At 49.8% G+C, this 14,662-nt stretch overlaps 1 protein-coding gene across 28 annotated transcripts in view; it reads right to left on the reverse strand.

The window, feature by feature from the left end:
- Positions 1–14,662, reverse strand: part of EIF4G3 (eukaryotic translation initiation factor 4 gamma 3) — an 88,188-nt gene that overhangs the window by 19,296 nt on the left and 54,230 nt on the right. For 20 of the 28 annotated variants that reach the window (XR_014786002.1, XM_084821602.1, XM_084821591.1 and 17 more), the window contains 7 exons: positions 14,542–14,650; positions 11,394–12,224; positions 5,024–5,112; positions 3,740–3,992; positions 2,270–2,403; positions 1,670–1,789; positions 592–702 (listed from right to left, as the gene is read on the reverse strand). Coding sequence is in view for 27 of the 28 variants with exons in the window: in XM_084821602.1 (XP_084677728.1) it covers positions 592–702; positions 1,670–1,789; positions 2,270–2,403; positions 3,740–3,992; positions 5,024–5,112; positions 11,394–12,224; positions 14,542–14,650 (1,647 nt within the window). In the remaining variant the exon portion in view is untranslated. The remainder of the gene's footprint in view (positions 1–591; positions 703–1,669; positions 1,790–2,269; positions 2,404–3,739; positions 3,993–5,023; positions 5,113–11,393; positions 12,225–14,541; positions 14,651–14,662) is intronic. The other 8 variants (XM_084821592.1, XM_084821582.1, XM_084821611.1 and 5 more) reach the window with 3 other exon arrangements.

Consider the following 14,662-nt stretch of genomic DNA (forward strand, 5'->3'; position numbering starts at 1 on the left):
GCACACAGTTTTCTTGTGGCTCATTTGTGGAGGATGATGCTGCAAAGCAGTTGGCTATGGGAGGTACCTATGTCTTTCTCTGCTGCTCTTTTGGCTCACCTCAATTCTTTCAAAAGTAATAAAATGTCTGTCTTAAGTGGAAGGTTGTTAACCTATTAATTGGGTCACCAGTTACCAAAGTTAGTGAAATGCTATTAATTTTCAGAAATGCAAAAGGGAAAAGCTGCCATTCCACAAGTGCAAGGACGACGCACCCACTAAGGTACTAAAAATGCTCCAAACCAAAGAAGAGAAATGAAAACGGGCCAAGCAGGACTTACCTGGTCTCCCCCTCTCCATAGGACTGCAAAGAGCAGCCCCGGGTGGATCCAGCTGAGGCCAAAGTTCCAGCATGCCCTCTGCTGGGGATGTCCCACCCACCACCGAAGAAGAGGCAGCCTAGAGAGGAGTACAATGCAAGGCTGGCGCCATTCCCATTACAGGTGTGTGTGTTTTGTTTTTGCTCCTCTCTCTCGAGAAGGAGGGAGGGGGAGAAGCCATTATAAATATGCTCACAGCGGGGGGTGGGGGGGAAGCGGCAGGATGGCTTACCCCTATCTGCAGGTTCCTCAGCTGTGGGTGAGACGTGACCAACAGAGGGCATGCTGGGGGGCCGCACCGAGCAAGCGACGGCAGTCCAGGTGGGGGCTGTACTTTGCAGGCCTGGAGAGAGAAAAAAACGAAGAAAGCAAAAGGAGGGGTAAAAGAGGGAGGGAGGCAGGTGCTGACCTACAGAGTGTGCGTACCCCAGTGCCCTTGCCGGCAAAGCGCCCCCCCCCCCCCAAATATGCTCCCCTCACAGGTGATGGAGCAGCCTACACTTGCATCACAGCGTTACATGGAAGAGCTCTGGACTCACTGCAGCTGGGGGGAAATCCAAGCCACAGAAACCCAACTCAGGCTCTCAAAATTTAGCCCCCCACCCCACCCCCCAACAGAATCCTAAATGTACTGACTTCCTACTCAAAGCCCTCAGCTGGATGGCTGTTTTGCAGGCCAAAGAGCCAATACTGCAAAGCTCCTTAGATCCCTCCTACTGCAAGAAAATTCTCTGATCATCCCTGCCTGGCCTGCCCCCCTTGTGGCTGCCAGGGCACCATCAGCCACAGACCGGAGAAACTCAAAAAGCACAAGTTCAGCAGAACGGACAGCAGTTTGACGGACACATGCCAATGTAAAGGCTTCCAAGAAGTGCACCCTGTGTCTTTGGACTCATGTGGACTAATGCCCTGGAAGGGGGAAAACCCACTTTTTCAGCCAACCAGAACTAAGGAGGCAAAGGAGGAAATCTTTAGGTTACAGGAAGATAAAAGAACCAAACAAGAGATGGGAGAAAAAAATGGAATGAAGAACAACACCAGCCAATGGAGGGAAGAGGAAAAGCAAGAGAAAATGAGAGAGAGAGAAAGAAAAAGAAATAAGCAGAAAGAAATGACAGCTGATGGAAAACAAAACGCACGAGAAAGCTAAACGATTTCATACTCCGTCACGTTTTCAGTTTCTACTTGGATACCTTTACTGCAGAAGAGCTAAAACTGGGGGGTGGGGGCACTCTGGAACTTTTGCTTGTTCAAAACTAAAAGCAAAAGGCGGTTTCTACAGTGCAAGATTAGGAGCAAGTCACACTTACAGCTGCACCCCGCCCACCAGGGATTTGTCTTCCAAAATCAGCAAACGCTGGTGTGAAATCTGGACCCCGTGCCAATATCCGAGGGTCCAAGGTTCGAAGAGGAAGTTTTGGCTGATTGATCTGTATTGGCAGAAAAACGCAAAGTTAAGGATTGCCGCACTGTAACCATTCAGGCAGCCAGTCACATTCTGTTGAGGCTCCCAAGTAGCTTCAATAACTGCAATTAAAAGCAAAACATACAGCTGTTTATCAGTCCTGTACAATAATACTGGTTCCTGCTGTATGTCTGCTAGAACCTAGATGCCCAGAGAAGGGGGGGGGGGGGGCGCTTTGGTTTTTTTTGTGCTTCTAGGGGCTGAAATTTGTGGCCACAAAGAGTTGGAAGAATGGGGTGGGGTCATGCATGTTTCCTTTTAATGTACCGGTTTGTGCCTGCCTATCCAATTTCACATCATCTAGTTTTAAGCAAGTGCAAAACACAGACCCTGCTTGCCTTTAAAAGACTAGACCAAGGCTTCTCTTGACCTCCAGCAACAAGCACCACTCCTCCCCCAGCTTGTTTCATCTCCCTGGGGCAGTGCTTGCCTGCAAGCTTCTCACCTTATCGAGGACCACATCACTGATAGGCGGCAGCCCCTCTGGCTTCTGGATACAGGCAGGCATGAACTGGAAGTCCAAGAGGAAGTCCCGATCGTACTGCTTCTTTCCTTCCGAGTCCACTGGCTTCCACTGTTCTGTAATGAAGGGTAAAGAACTGCCTCAAGACTAGGACTTTTGTTGCACTGCACTTCATTCGGCTGCCCTGATACTAGTCCTCATGCATTCCCCATCAAAATGGGCTTCCTCCCCCTGGAATTGTGGGCTCTAGAGGTCTTTCCCCTTAACTGTGCCCACCCGCACCCATTTTGTGGCAAAGGCGTGGTGTGGCCAGGCTGGAGGGGCAGCAAAGAAAAGGAGAGCAGTTCAGCAGGCAGAGTGTTGAACTCTGACCAGGGAGACCTGGGCTCCAGCCTCCACTCAGCCACATGGATGACTCTGGGCTGGTCACACACTCTTGACCTCACCTCAGTGGCTGCATATGGCTGAAGAGACCACACGCGCTGCACTGCGCTTAGGGCCTCAGAAGAAAGGTATGAGAAAAAGGAAGTAAGCGAACAATGGAACAGCACCACCCTTTTCTGTCCAGACTGTATAGCCACCTACCTGCCTGGATATCCCCTGAGGCTCAAGAGAACACAGGGTGCCTCCCAAGAGTTAAAGATGGTCACTTCTGCCACAATGGGCAAGGCGCCAGAGACCAGGGAGGGGGGAGGGGTCTCCAGGTCCAGTAGGCATTTGGTGAAGAATTTATATGCTTGCATCTTTCAAAGAGCCCATTTCATAAATGAATCATCAATTAATTGCTCTTCAAAGGGAGTAAATATCTGGAGCCACAAGTTCTACCCGCTGGAAACAAGAGCTCTGGCACCACATGGAAAATTAAAGACTGGAAATGGAATCAAGAGGCCGTGGCAACGGCTGCCAACTGGGGCCTGGGAGATGCCTGCCTGGACCAGCCCCCTGGAGAATTATCTCTCTCAATCGAGAGACAGATGCTGAAGTGGGAGAGAGAGTCAAGTAGCAAAAGCACATCCGGCGAGTAATGCCTTCCCTCTCACAAGTTTGCTCCGCTCTAGACATCCACACTAATACAGCTATTTTGCTCAAAGCAAACACACTTGGAAATCCATTTCCAGCTCAGGTAAACCCACAGAATGAGATGCATGTGCAGCGTGGGAAGCAGCCCTCACACTCTGGAGGCAGCCTCCATTCCAGCTCCAAGCATCCCCTGTCGGAGCGTAGGAGCCGAATCACAAATACAGATCTGCCAGCCATTCCCGTGCCAGGATTCCTCCGACAGGAAGGTGTTCTCTCAGGGGCAGCCTGTTCAAAAAGACACCTCTTCCGGTTTCCCCTCAACCCTTTGCTATGAGAACTGCAGCTTGACTAGAGGAGCAGATCAGCATCAGCCTGTGCCATGGGGATGTGACGCTGGCTGGGGCTAAGAGAGAAGATGATGGTGGGATTTACCTGGTTTATACTGGCCAGCTGGGGCTTCACTGGGACTCTCTGAGCAGCCTGAATTCCCGTCACCTCCTTCGCCCTCGTAAACATTCTCGGCACCATTACGAACGGGCTCCCCTTCCTGCTCACCATTTTCTTCCATAGCTGCTGCTATTTTAAGGTCAGAGGGGGAGTCCCTTCTAGGGCAAGTCCCGTGGCTCATGGCCTCTTGCTCAGATTCAAGTATTCTGTCACCTCCAAGTTCCTCTTCTGCTTTAGGCTGAAACACAAACAAAGCCAGAATTAACACTGCCTCTTCCAAAGGCTCACACAAACCGAACACAAAGCTATCACTCAGCTCAACAGCTTCTATCTAGGGGAACCACAGTAAGACAAGACTTTGTGGAATTAAGACATGTTATAGAATACGGAAACCTCTATAGCTTTAGAACAGTCTCCAAAGAAGTGCAGACAAACTGGAGAGGGTTCAGAGGAGGGCAACAAAGATGATCAGGGGACTGGAAACAAAGCCCTATGAAGAGAGACTGAAAGAACTGGGCATGTTTAGCCTTGAGAAGAGAAGACTGAGGGGAGATAGGATAGCGCTCTGCAAGTCCTTGAAAGGTTGTCCCAGAGAGGAAGGCCAGGATCTCTTCTAGACCATCCCAGAGTGCAGGACACAGAATCATGGGCTCAAGTGACAGGAAGCCAGATTCCGGCTGAACATCAGGAGAAACTTCCTGACTGTTGGAGCAATATGACAATGGAACCAGTTCCCTAGGGAGGTGGTGGGCTCTCCCACACTGGAGGCGTTCAAGACGAGGCTGGACAGCCATCTGTCAGGGATGCTCTGACTTGGATTCCTGCATTGAGCAGGGGGTTGGACTCAATGGCCTTATAGGCCCCTTCCAACCCTACTATTCTATGATTCTATTCTATGATTCTAAGTGATGGTGTACACACAACTCTGTCTCTGTGAGATCCCACAGATCCCTAGGATGGTCCGACTACTCTTAGAAGATTATTTTGCTTTTGGACTGATCCCATCAATACGCCTCAGACAGAACTGATTAAAAGCTCCACTGGAATAGTAGCATGGTTGCAACCTGAAAGAATACTGCAGATTAACTAATCCTTCTCTGGAAGGGAAGTCATTCAAGGTCGGTGGATCTAAAACCAGCCTGGGGCTCTCCTGACTACTAAAGGGTGTTTACTTGAAAGGCCAGACCGTCCTTTGGAACCCTGCAACACAGATGACAGTGGGTGGCTGTCCGCTCCTGCTTTTGCAGGGTCACCCCCTCAGGCGCTTACCTCGGGCTCGGCCTCCACCCCCTCCTCGGCGGCCTGGCTCCGATCTTTTGGTTTCTTCCACATCTTTGGTGCAGTTACAGCTGTTTGGGCTACAAAACAAGTTTGGGCAGGTTACTTGCCAAATCCAAAGCAGGTTTGTAACAAGACAGTCTGAGGAGTGGTCTCCCTTTCCAATAAACTTTCCGACTACACCGGGGGGGGGGGGGGAGCAGACTGCCCCAGCCTTGTAAAAGGCTATCTTGAGACAAGCAGAAAAGAATGTTTCTCACTGCTGGTGTTTCCATCTGCATGAAGGAAGGAATTATAGGCAATTCAATCACAGCATGAGAACAAGAAATAGCATTTCTGCCCCCGTGAAGTTTCTCTGAATGTCTGACAACACACTCAAGTGTTGGATGTGACACTCTTGTCTCCTCCATGGCACAAAACAATGCAAATCAATTGGGGGTGGGTGGGGGATCAAAGCTGTCTCAGTGAGTTCTCTTATGTTCAGCCAAGCTCTACTATGGGCTCAGATCCTGTAAGTATCACTTTTGCACAACCAACTTGTACTGAGAACAGTGGACTGTGGTCAAGGAATGCTGAAGATACTACAGTGTGTTTGCAACCTGAAAAAGGACCAACCCACCCCCAATATCTTGAACACACAGGTGTCGAGAGGAAATAGTCGAGACATGGGGTAGAAACCAGACCTGGAAAAATCCTAACATTTGATGATAGCTGCTCAGAATCTGACATATTTTCCCAGGCATGGAGGATGCCAATCCAGCTTAACTGCATGTTAGACTCTTTTTCTTCGCCAAGGGAGGAATAAGGAAGTTAGGATAAGAGCAGACCTGACAATGTGACTGCATCATATACACACACACAGACATACCCAGGTCTAAGCACAGCCAGACTATGCAGTTCCATAACTCTAACGCCAGAGGGCGATAAATGGGTGAACATCAACAGTACATGCGCGGAAAGACGGCTCTAGGAACTGCAACCCCAAGCCCTCCTTTGCTCGCCTTTGTTTCTGTTGGCAAAGAGAGAAGAACGGACCAAGCTCCAAGCATCTTAAAATATGCTGACGGGTTAGCAGCTTTGTTAACAGAATTCGCTTGGAGGAGATGGTTGACACAGAGAGTGGAGATCAAGCGCAAGGGCACAAAGCCTGGCCAAGACAGCCCAAGAACACAACAAGAAATGTGGGGTGACATTGTAGGGTTTGTTCCACAAGATAAAAGAGGGGGAGGGGGAGGAGACCAGTCAATGCAACATCTCGTAAGACCACCAGAAGAGCCCTGACGCCGGATCAGACCAAAAGACTCTATAGTCTAACATCCTGCTTGCCACAGTGGTCAACCAGATGCCTATGAGGAGGAAGAATAGTCTTGCCCTTCCAGCCCTACTATTCTATGATTCTAAGCCCACAACAGGAGATGAATGCAACAGCACCTTCTCGTGCAGGTTCCCCAACAACTGGTATTCAGAGAACTACTGTCTCTGATCCTGAAGGTAGCCTAGAGCTATCAAGACTAGTAGCCACTGATTGCCTTATCTACCATGAATTAGTGGGACATTTTAGTTGGTGAAACCCGTAACATCCAAGCCTTGCCTTGCCTGATGAGCTTCTCTCAAGTGCAAGGGTCTGGAGTTGCACCAGTCGAAAACTACCCAGGAAGGGTAGTACCACTACCTCCCCGCCCGCCACAGGCTGCTGCAAAATGGAGCCCTTCTGTTCCTGAGGCCACCCTGGGCAGAAAGTCATTTTTCCCAGTTCATAAAACAGTCTGTGCCACCTAAAGCAGGCATGGGCAGAATTTAGATCTCCAGATGGTTTGGACTTCAACTCCCAACACTGGCCATGCTGATCTATAGGACACAGTGAGGACTTGCTGGAACATAGCAAAAGCAAGCACCAGCCCCTTTTGCCCAGCAAAGTATATTAGGATTAATTAACCTAACTCTAACTCTCCCCACCCCTTCTAATTACAATATGTAAACTCAACAGGAGCAAGCTGGGGGGTGGGGGGCTTTGTGGCCTTCTTCTTTATATGTCAGCAAATAAAGAGAGAATGAAGGCACAATAAAGCGACGTGTATGTTTCTCAGCTGTGGCTTCAACTTACCTACCAACAAAATAGATGCCAAACTAACACTGAAGCAATTAAGAGCCAGTCTTCGAACAATCACTGCTATTTTAAAAAATCCCCCCCCCCCTTGTGAGGGGAGGAGATGCACATTCACATTTTGCACATACTCCAGGTGAAAAGGGCCCCAAATTCACCTATAACTTTAGTTACATTTAATTATAGGGAAGGGACTTGGCAACACACGCTGCCCCCTTTCTCCCCGCTAGACTCATTGCCCACCAACGACCAGACACCAGGCATGAAAGGTCTTTAGGGAAATTCTATGGATGACACCTGAGGCTTGAACAGAGCAGAGGCGCTGCTGCCATGTCATGATGCAATGGAAGAACACTCTGACATAAGGCCATGCCAGGGCTCAAGGAAACCCGCTGGAGGAAGTCCAAGCATTGCCCACATGGCCACCCAGGGGGCCGGGTGGCCACCTCACACCAGGAGTGGCTTTGAGAGGGAGGAGAGGAGAGAGAACTGTCTGCTCATACCCTACTATCAGTGGTGGCAGCAGATCCCGTGCTTCCAGATCGCCTGGAGACAGCGGAGTCTGCTCAGGGGCAGACCAGGAAGACCCTTACGAGGGAGCGCCTTATCTGCCAAGGTAGCAGAAATGGTGTTCAGATGCTGGCAACTGCTGCTCCACAGTTCCAGAGCCTGAGAAGGGCCCAGAAACGTCCTGTGCGCCCACGCTGTCAACATCTCTTTCAGGACGAGACTCAACAGCCACACCAAGATGGCTGCTCCTTTGCAACCCAACAGCACAGGCCTAGGGAGAGAACCCCATGCTCAAACAGCAGCCCTGATGGACCTTCGACAGAGAGGAAAAGCTTCACGAACATACCTGGATCAATGGACTGATTTCTGCAGCGTGAAATTCATTGACAGACTTTTATACTAACAGGCACTGATTTGCTGCAGGCTAATCCTGCTCTCACGGTACGATTTGTGAAGGAAATGCAAACTGTGTATTGGAGGATAACCCTGCCCAGCTACGCCAGTACCTACACCTAGCAAAATCCCACAGGCAGGAACTGGGCTGCTGGTTCCATTAAGAGGGCCTTGCCTCAGTTATCCAGCCACTGGCAGCATCCAGGCTGCACCACCCATCCACCATCGGCATGCAGCCCCCAGAAGGCCAAGCATGAGGGAATGTGCCTCCTAGATCTAAAGGTTCTGTGGACTGTTTGCTCCAAAACCAGCCTGCTCGGTGCTTTTGTCTGCTTTGCTTGGGTTCGGCTGCCTACAAAGCTCCTCTCATATTTGCTTTCACATTCCTCTCAATTCTCTTGCCCTTCTGGTTTTGTGCCCCATCCATGCCCACTCCATACAAATGTAGGAACCACGCTGCCTCCTTCTGCAGAGCTCACACCAAGCCTGCACAACTTTATAGAGTCCTAGAGGTGGAAGGGGCCACTGAGGCCGAGCCCAGGCCCCTGCTCAGTGCAGGAATCCAGTTCAAAGCAACCCTGACAGACAGCAGTCCAGTCTCTGCTTGAATCCCCCCAGAGACGGAGAGCCCTCCACCACCCTAGGCAGATGGTTCTATTATCTGACTGCTTGGCCTGTTAGGACATTTTTCCTGATCTGCAACTGCAATCTGCCTTCCTGTAACTTAAGCCCATTATTTCATGTCCCACAGCCTTGGATGACAGAGAACGGGGTGTGGCCCTCTTTTGAGTGACAACCCGTTAGGGATGTGGAAAGCACTACCATATCCCCCCTTGTGACCCAGCAACTCAAATGCAGCACAGTAGCCACATGTGGTGGCCAACAAGGGCTCAGTCATCCTCTGGGGTTTGCTGCCATCCTGAAATTGTGAAAATGGGGGGGGGGTGTTTCAGCACGCCCCTGACAGAGCACTGTATGCTCTGCCTGCTTCTCTCCACTGGTGCAACATGCACTGAATGGAATGAGATTCCCGTCTCGGCAGCTGTTCCCAGACTCTGCTAGAACACAAGCAGCAGGAAGGTGCTTCAAGGAAGGCCGGTTCTGTATGAAACACAGATGGACGGAGGAATCAACTGCCTCCCACCATCTTCCTGCAGTGTTCATTACGTGGGAAGTGGGAATAAAAGTGACCCATTCACACCACTTGTTTTAGCGAGTCCTGATCAGAGGCGGCCTCTGGATGTCCTCCCCAGATCCTTTCAACACCCAGCAAGGGGAACTGAGGAAGCATCCAGCCTACCAAGTGTGTCACCCCCTCCATCAGCTGGCACAAAGGCATTTGCCTGGATGGAGTGGCACGGACAAAGTCTAGTTCATCTCAAGTAAATGGTTTAAACTGGGTGGGGGTGGGGGAGGGAACATACAGATCTTGCACTGTAGGGCTCTTTTAACCATGCGCCTGAGAGCAGAGCTAAAGCAGGCAAAATTCCTTAGTCCATAAACCATTTGTGGGACACACCATGCATAAAAAGCAGCCTCTGAACTATGCATGCTGAAGAAAGCAGCTTAAAGTGGCATCTCAAGGTTTCTCAAGCTCTCTTCTGTTTAACCACTGAGAAAATTAAAAGACGTGTTCGTGAAACGGCCAAGTCTCAAAACATGCCATAAAATCAGACGCAGGTACCCAGAGGCATGGATTGGCAGCTTCCAACTCCCATGAGGTATTGGTGGAAGTCATGTGGAATCAGACGGATGCCAAGACAGGACCAAGTGGCTTTTCCAGGCCCCTGTTGTCTTGCTCCCACCACCGCCACAAATGCCTTTGCTGCCTGACCTCCCCACTAAATCCTCACAAGCCACAAACTTCCCAAAAACGTCTTTAGACAAAATGGTGCAGCTACAGAAAACGCAAAAAAGGGGGGGAAAGGAAAAAAAGAGAGGGGGTGTCTTTAAAGTGCCACAAGACTCTTTGTTTTTGCTGCAAGAGAAGAAAACAGTAGGAAAGAAAAGGAACTCAAACAGAAGAGATGATCTCTCTGATAAGAAATACAATCCAAATGCCAGAGACATTCCTCAGAAAAACACTGAAACTTTTAGGACATAGGATGGTTGACAAATAAACACTGCAGTCAGGATTATTTGCAAGCAATGCTCATGTCTGCTTTGCTTTAAAAACAAAAACAAATCGCTAAGGTAAACAGCTTATCCCTAAAAGGCAGGATAAAAATAGCAGAATAGAAAATATTTGGAGCCAGAAAACAAGGTGTTTCTTCCTCTGACAAATAAGCAATAAATTCGTATTTAAAAGAGAAGACCGGGCCGAGGAAGAAATATTACTACACCTGGCATTTCCAAAGTCTACCAGTCACCCAACACAGCTCTTTCTCTAGTCAGGGGCAGACAACCCCTGTGTGCCCTCCACACACTTTGGACTACAAGTCCCATAATCCCTGATCATCGGCCATGCTGGCTGGGGCTGATGGGAATTGTAGCACAAAATATCTGGAAGGCACCAGGTTCCCTACCCCCATTCTAAATTATCCTGATGCCTTCTTTCCAACAGATTGTGCTACAGAAACCAGAAAGCTTGCTGGGAAGATTACCATCCCAAAATTACACTTCTTTGAGCATGAAGGGTCTTGTGCCACCTTAAAGACAGACAAATTTATTCTTGTAGAAGCTTTTGTGGACACTATCCACCTTTTCAGATGCATTAAGTGTTAGCCTCAAATTGGCAGTTTTATAAATACATCCTGGGGCAATATAAACAATGGAATTGAAATGTAGAAAAGTACAGACAGTGATAGTTACCTTAACAGTTGCCATTCACAAAACTTTGCTGGGTGATAACAAAGACATCACTGCAACCGTGAGTCGATTAACATACATAGTGTGATTTAAAAAATAGCTTTGTCCATACTTATCACTGTCTGTACTTTCTGCATTTCAACTCCCTCTGACAACAGTTTGTCTCTCACCTGCCCAACCATGTATATATGTATCTGTCAATTTCAGGTTAGCATTCCACGCATCTCATAAAGTGGACACTGTCCACAAAAGCTCATGCCAGAATAAAATGGTTAGTCTTTAGGGTGCCACAAGATGCTTTGCTGTTTCTTCTGCAACAGACTTGGCATTTTCTCCTATCTGGCCAGCTGAGAAGAACAGCACCTTCCAGGTCTGGCTGCTTGGAAACACGCACCTCTAGCTCCTTTCCCCAACTGCAATAGGAGAGATCACACACACTGCTGTGACAGCTGGTAACATTTCCCCCGAACACTGCTCAGGCTCAGGTTACTTGGAGAGGCTGAGAGAAAGGAAGGTATCAGCACGACGAGTGCAGAAACTGCTTACCTGCGCCAGGGCCCTCCTCTGCATTTGAGCCCTGAGGCTCCTCATTCTCCTCTGGCTGTCCGTCCACCTCCACCTCTTCTTTCGCTAGCGTTTCTTGGGTGTCTTCACTGAGGGTAGTTCTTGTGGCCTCCTCTCCTTCCAAATCCCCCTGAAGAGCAGGGAGGGCACCAAGTAGTGGGAGAGGAGGAGATGGAGGAGGAAGAGGGCTGGTAGTGGTAACAGCAGCAGCAGAAAGGGGAGGGCTGGGAGGTGTTGGAGGTGGAGACGGCGGAGGAGACGGAGCCGTGGGAAGAGCAACAGAAGCTGAAGGCAGCGCACTTTCCGCCTCGGCCAGAGAGACTTCCAGGTTTTCCAACGCCACGGCCGACGGCACAACCACCTCCTCTTCATCAAGGTCTACGATGCTGTCGCTCACAGTCACCCTTTCGCTGACTCCATTGAGTTCATTAATTAGATTAGTACTAGCAGTCACTTGTAGGTCATTAGGGACTATTCTAGGGGGCTCCCTGCATATATCTGCATTGGCCTCATCTGTCGGCGGGCAGGTCGACATTTCCATGTAGGGCACAGCACTTGGGAGAGGGGAGGTGTCCTGTTTCAGGGAAGCAAGTTCACATCCGTCCTCCAAGTCTGTCGCAAGCGGTGATTTACTAGGAGCAGGGGCAGCAACGGCTGCAACAGGGGAGGGCAAAGCAGGGAGCTCTGGGGCGGTCTCCATGGAGGTGGGGGTCTCCGCTGTCAGGCCCGTTTGATCTTTTCTCTCTCCAATAAGCTCTGGTCTGAGGGCAGGGGAAGGAGATTTTAATACTGGATCTGCTTTAGGCTTCTCTTCTGAGGAAAAGGAAAAAGGTAAGAGTTAAAAAAGCCATTTGACCCTTCAAAGCAGATTGTGCAGGCTCCTCCTAGGCATGCTTTAGTGACCCAGGGGTAGCAGGCAACCAGAAGATTTGGACTACAACCCCCATAATCCCAGACCATTGACCATGCTGGCTGGGGCATGTGGGAGCTGTCATCCAAACATATCTGGAGAGCACCAGGTTCCCTATCCCTGCCTTGAGCCATGAATTTGCTCCTCTTCCCAAGGAATTCTTGGGGAAACCTGCAGAATCACGTGTTCACCACCTGGTCTCAACAGCGCAGTTGCTGGAGGAGAAACAGGATTAGCAAGAAGCATTCTGCCCTTCTCTGGCACAGAAGGGGGCCAGGCTTGCCGGCTAGCCTGGTGCCCCACCCCCACCCCTGGTGCTCTTGCTGCCTTCTCCAAACTGGTGCCCTCCAGGTCCTTTGGACTACAACTCCCATCATTCCCAGCCAGCACAGCCAATGGCCATGCTGTCTGGGGGTCAAGGGAACTGTCGTTCAGCATTTTGCAATGCAAAAGGGGGCGGTGCCATAACATCTCTGCCCGTGTCTGTGCTGGAATTCAAAGTCTGCAGCTTGGCTTGAACGCTGTAAAGACAGGCGTGTCAAAAGCCACGCACCTCGTCACTAGGCCAGGACGCTTCCAGGCAGAGAAGCTCAGCAGAAGCAGGTTCCTTTTTTAGTTACTAACAGATGTATGAGAGGAAGGCTGGGCTTCTTTGCTTTCGTTGAGAGAGAGAGAGAGAGAGAGAGAGAGAGAGAGAACGAACAAGTTCCACTTCCAAGGACTCTAAATATGAATGCCATTTAAATATGCATCTATCAGATCAGGGCATGGGGAACAGAGATGCAGGACATCCCAGTGGGGTTCTCAGAATGCAGCAGCAGCTAAAGGAAAGGGTGGACTAAACACCTAGACAGCTGGACAGAGGCTGATGCCTCCTGTAATGGAAGGCCTGGGACAAACTAAGCCTTCTCTTTCCTTAAGAACAGGAGTGCAAAAAGAGCAGCCCATGGGCCACAGGTGGTCTGCTGAACCATTTCTGGTGGCCCACCAGTCCCCGCTGCACCTGCCACCACCAAAGAACAGTGGCAGTATTGTTTTTGGGGTTTTCTGCCCTACCTGGGGTTTTCTGCCCTACCAGTGGAATCCCTTCCTTATCTCCAATCTTTGATGCGAGGCCAGAGATAAGGGAGGCATTCCTTTGCTAGCAATATCAAGGCAATCCCTTCCCTCATCCCCAGTCTGTGTGGCCAGCAGGCAAGCTGCAGCAGAAATCCAGCTGTGATTCCTGCCCAGCCCCTGGTATGCAATGGATGTTGTACTCCTTCCTGCTTGACAGAAAAAGTGCTGGGGAGGGGTCATTCTTTGGACTCTATGAGTATTCAAGAGCTGTACCTGGGAAGTTCACAGGATATCTGATTTAAGAGTCAGCACAATTCTTCTGAGGCAATCTGGAAGACTGAAATGCTATTTCTCTGCAAGAAGTCACTTACAGCACCTTTTGTACAAGTCTGTCTCGGCCAAACTTTATAGAAGTCATTGCCGGCGCCAGAAGTTGTGTGTGTTTGTTTTTTGAGGGTGGCTATCAACAGTCCTAAATAGATTGCTTTATTTCGTTTCTGAGTGCATAAAGTGCTTCAGAAGCCATTGCCTCAGCGATGGCTTCTGAAAAAATCCCCATTTTGCAGGAATGCCTAAGGGGCACCATCCAAGACTGATTCACCACTCAGCAGCTTGGTTCGCACATAATGCTAATGCATGGGTTATTTAACCCATGGTTTGTTGCCCTACCCAGGAGTTGTCTGGCAGACAATTGAACAAACTGTGGTGTTTTCTCAATCCCTATTTGTTTACTCCTCCTTCACTTGCTCCCTCCCTGTATCTCAAATGCCTTTGCAGCACTGCAGTCCTGGCATGTAGAGTAGCTGGTTTATTTTCTTACTGCTCTTGCCTGCCTCTTCTGTAGCCTGGCAAAACAACCCATAAACCACCCATGGTTCTGGGTTCACATGCAATGTCAACCCATGGTTTAAACCACCAAGTTCGCAACACAACAACAGACCATGGGTTCTCTTTCTGGGTTGCTCAACAAACCCTGGTTCAGTAGCACAGCCACATTTACACTTCACGACAACCCAGAATTCAACAACCCATACCATGGGTTAGCATTATGTGTGAACCAGGCCAGGATCTCCTTCCTCTGCTAAGAGGCTCCTCCCAGAGAACTAGGGAACAAGGGAGAGAGCGCACACCTCTCAAGCACAGGAGGACTAGTCAACCCACCTTGCTTCTGGTCGCTAGTCACAGCAATGGGGCTGCTGGCGGGAAGGTGAGAGCTTTCCACGGTCCCGTACACCACAGGGCTGTGTTCTGGGACCTGGCTGGACAGCTGCTGGGATTTGAA

The sequence above is a fragment of the Heloderma suspectum genome, chromosome 15 (assembly GCF_057233095.1).
Source record: "Heloderma suspectum isolate Gila_16-S chromosome 15, 16-S_ref, whole genome shotgun sequence".
In the NCBI taxonomy this organism is placed as follows: domain Eukaryota; kingdom Metazoa; phylum Chordata; class Lepidosauria; order Squamata; family Helodermatidae; genus Heloderma; species Heloderma suspectum.